The sequence below is a fragment of the Cynoglossus semilaevis genome, chromosome 9 (assembly GCF_000523025.1).
Source record: "Cynoglossus semilaevis isolate Cse_v1.0 chromosome 9, Cse_v1.0, whole genome shotgun sequence".
In the NCBI taxonomy this organism is placed as follows: domain Eukaryota; kingdom Metazoa; phylum Chordata; class Actinopteri; order Pleuronectiformes; family Cynoglossidae; genus Cynoglossus; species Cynoglossus semilaevis.
Genome location: NC_024315.1, coordinates 5,160,090 through 5,162,411, shown reverse-complemented (window position 1 = coordinate 5,162,411; position 2,322 = coordinate 5,160,090). Strand labels below are relative to the sequence as shown.

Here is a 2,322-nt window from a genome sequence, read left to right as displayed (position 1 = left end):
CTCCAAGGTGCATCATAACTGGCATGGCGTCAGGAAGTATCGTCCTCTTCTACAACGACTTCAACAGGTGGCACCACGAGTACCAGACCAGGTACTGACGTGTACACGGCAGCAGCCGGACTGACAGAGACACTGACTGAGACACTGACACTGAGTCGGACACTGAAGACCACCCTGACATTCAGAGGAGCGACCCCTCATTATCAAAAGCACTGTCCAGTCTTTTTTGTTTATCCTGAATGTATCTTGTGGGGAAAAAAAACAACAACTTAAAAGTAAAAGAAAAAACTATTTTTTAAAAAGGGCATTACTATCTTTTGTAGACCAGATTAGAAAAAGAAAATCATATCTATCATAGGATGAGAATGATGATGACGTGTGTGATTAATGACAAAATCTGTTCTTAGCTGTGAGAATCTATTTTCATCTCCTGGAAAGTTGAAAAAAGTTAAACTAATGGGGTTAGTGTGTTTTGTTTTTTTTTTTCAGTATAAAATCCAGTTATTTATGTACTTAAGGGCAAATGATTTTTTTTTCTGTAGAAGTGTTTGTGGGGGTCAGGGGGGGGGGTTCTGAGGTTATTATCTATTGTTTTGGGGGGTTTGGCCAGTTTGGCAGCACATTAATTAGATACTAAATGTCTGAATGAAAATGTGCTATAAAAGAAGGATAAATGAAGAGGGAATTTACTTATAAATTGAAATTTAAAAAAATCATGTTTAAATATAGTCTTGCATATTTATAATTTCTAACTCCTAGCTAGCATTTCTGTGCACGGCTGATTTATAAATAATAATCCCAATTATTGTTAAACTTCAGTCGTCAATAATAAAATTGATAATAAACAAACATCCCTCTGTCATTTATGTTGACAATCGGCTTCACATCGCGGGACATGTCGGGAAACCAACATTTCTCTCCTAAATGACTGAACGTGACGATTCTAAACGCAGCCTAACGTCATTTCCTCTTTGAGTTCTGTCTCTGACGCAGGAGCACAGGCGCAACAAAAGGACGGACTCGGTCCATTTCAGTCTGGGATGTCTTTATTTGTCTCCATCACTGCCACTCGGATCACGCGACGAGTAAAGACGTGACTTCAGCGGTAGTGACGACTTTTCTTTTTCTTTCAATAATCTTCTCTTATTTGCAGGAGACATTAGTTCCGCTGTCAAATATATTAATCCCGAATCTTTGGAAATTTTGGAGTGTTTCGTGTGCTGAGTTCTGTCAATAAAATTTAATTTTATAACTTGTGTTTCGTGCCAGGTGACGTGGTTTCTGACCGGGAATCGACGAGACTCAACAGCACCATCTAGCGATTGAATTGCGGTACTACAAAACAGGGACAAACGACGTGGCCGTTTTCAGTCTTTATTCCAGGTTTATTTTAAAATAGTACCAGTTCTTCAGTTCAAAAACCGTTATCTACCTGTAAGCTGTCTTCATACAAATGTTCATCTCCAAAACCGCTATAACAAAGCTTAGAAACACTACTTTAAATACTTGTACATCAGAGAAGCTCAAAGACCAGGCTGAGTATGTGGGTAGTTGTCAGTGGTTGTGGAACAGGGGGGTTCATGCAGCTGAAGGTTCTGAGCAGGGCTTAGATCGACTAACACCAGCAGGGGAAATGATGCTGATCCACAAAAGAACAACTCCGACTGCACAAGCAGGTTTGTGTAAAGGCATCAAATATTTAACTACGAGCAGTAAAACAGTAGTGAGGCACAAAGCTGTCACTGTCACAGCACATTCATTCTAACTGCCTATCGTCTAAGAACTAGAAACACAGAGATCTGCCAGGATCTGCTCTGCAGCTGTAAACCTTTCTTTTTAACTTAGTTTGATTTGACTTTGTTGCCATGACTACTTACATGACTACAGCGGTGCGCGTGTGTAACCAACTAAACTAGTGTGAAAATTCGGTGTAATGCGATCACATCATTTACTGCTGACGTTACGATTCGCTTTGGTTTGTTGTCATTAAACGGCAAGTCAAATAAAATATAACAGAGAAAAGACAAACGTAAATTTTTCAAAATGGAAACTTTTTGAAATAATAACCTCGTACTGGTAGTGGTTGTAAATGACAGAGTGTGTATGCCACATGTATATACATGTAAACCTATATATGTATATATCTATGTATGTGTGTATATGTATATATCTATGTATGTTTATATATGTATATCTATATATATACATGTATTTTCACATATATATGTATATATTACATATAAATATATACAGTACATATTTACATATATATACATATTGGGCAAATGTATTGAGTGAGTAGAAGGAGGCCAAAGGCAGCAG

The 2,322-nt window shown here is 37.9% G+C and overlaps 1 protein-coding gene across 4 annotated transcripts in view; it reads left to right on the top strand.

Annotated features, from left to right (window-relative positions):
* Nucleotides 1–845, top strand: part of lrba (LPS-responsive vesicle trafficking, beach and anchor containing) — a 166,576-nt gene extending 165,731 nt beyond the window's left edge. For all 4 annotated transcript variants that reach the window (XM_017035168.2, XM_025058739.1, XM_017035167.2 and 1 more), the window contains one exon: nt 8–845. In XM_017035168.2, the coding sequence (XP_016890657.1) occupies nt 8–98 (91 nt within the window). In that variant the 3' untranslated portion in view covers nt 99–845. The remainder of the gene's footprint in view (nt 1–7) is intronic.
* Nucleotides 846–2,322: the final 1,477 nt, after the last annotated feature.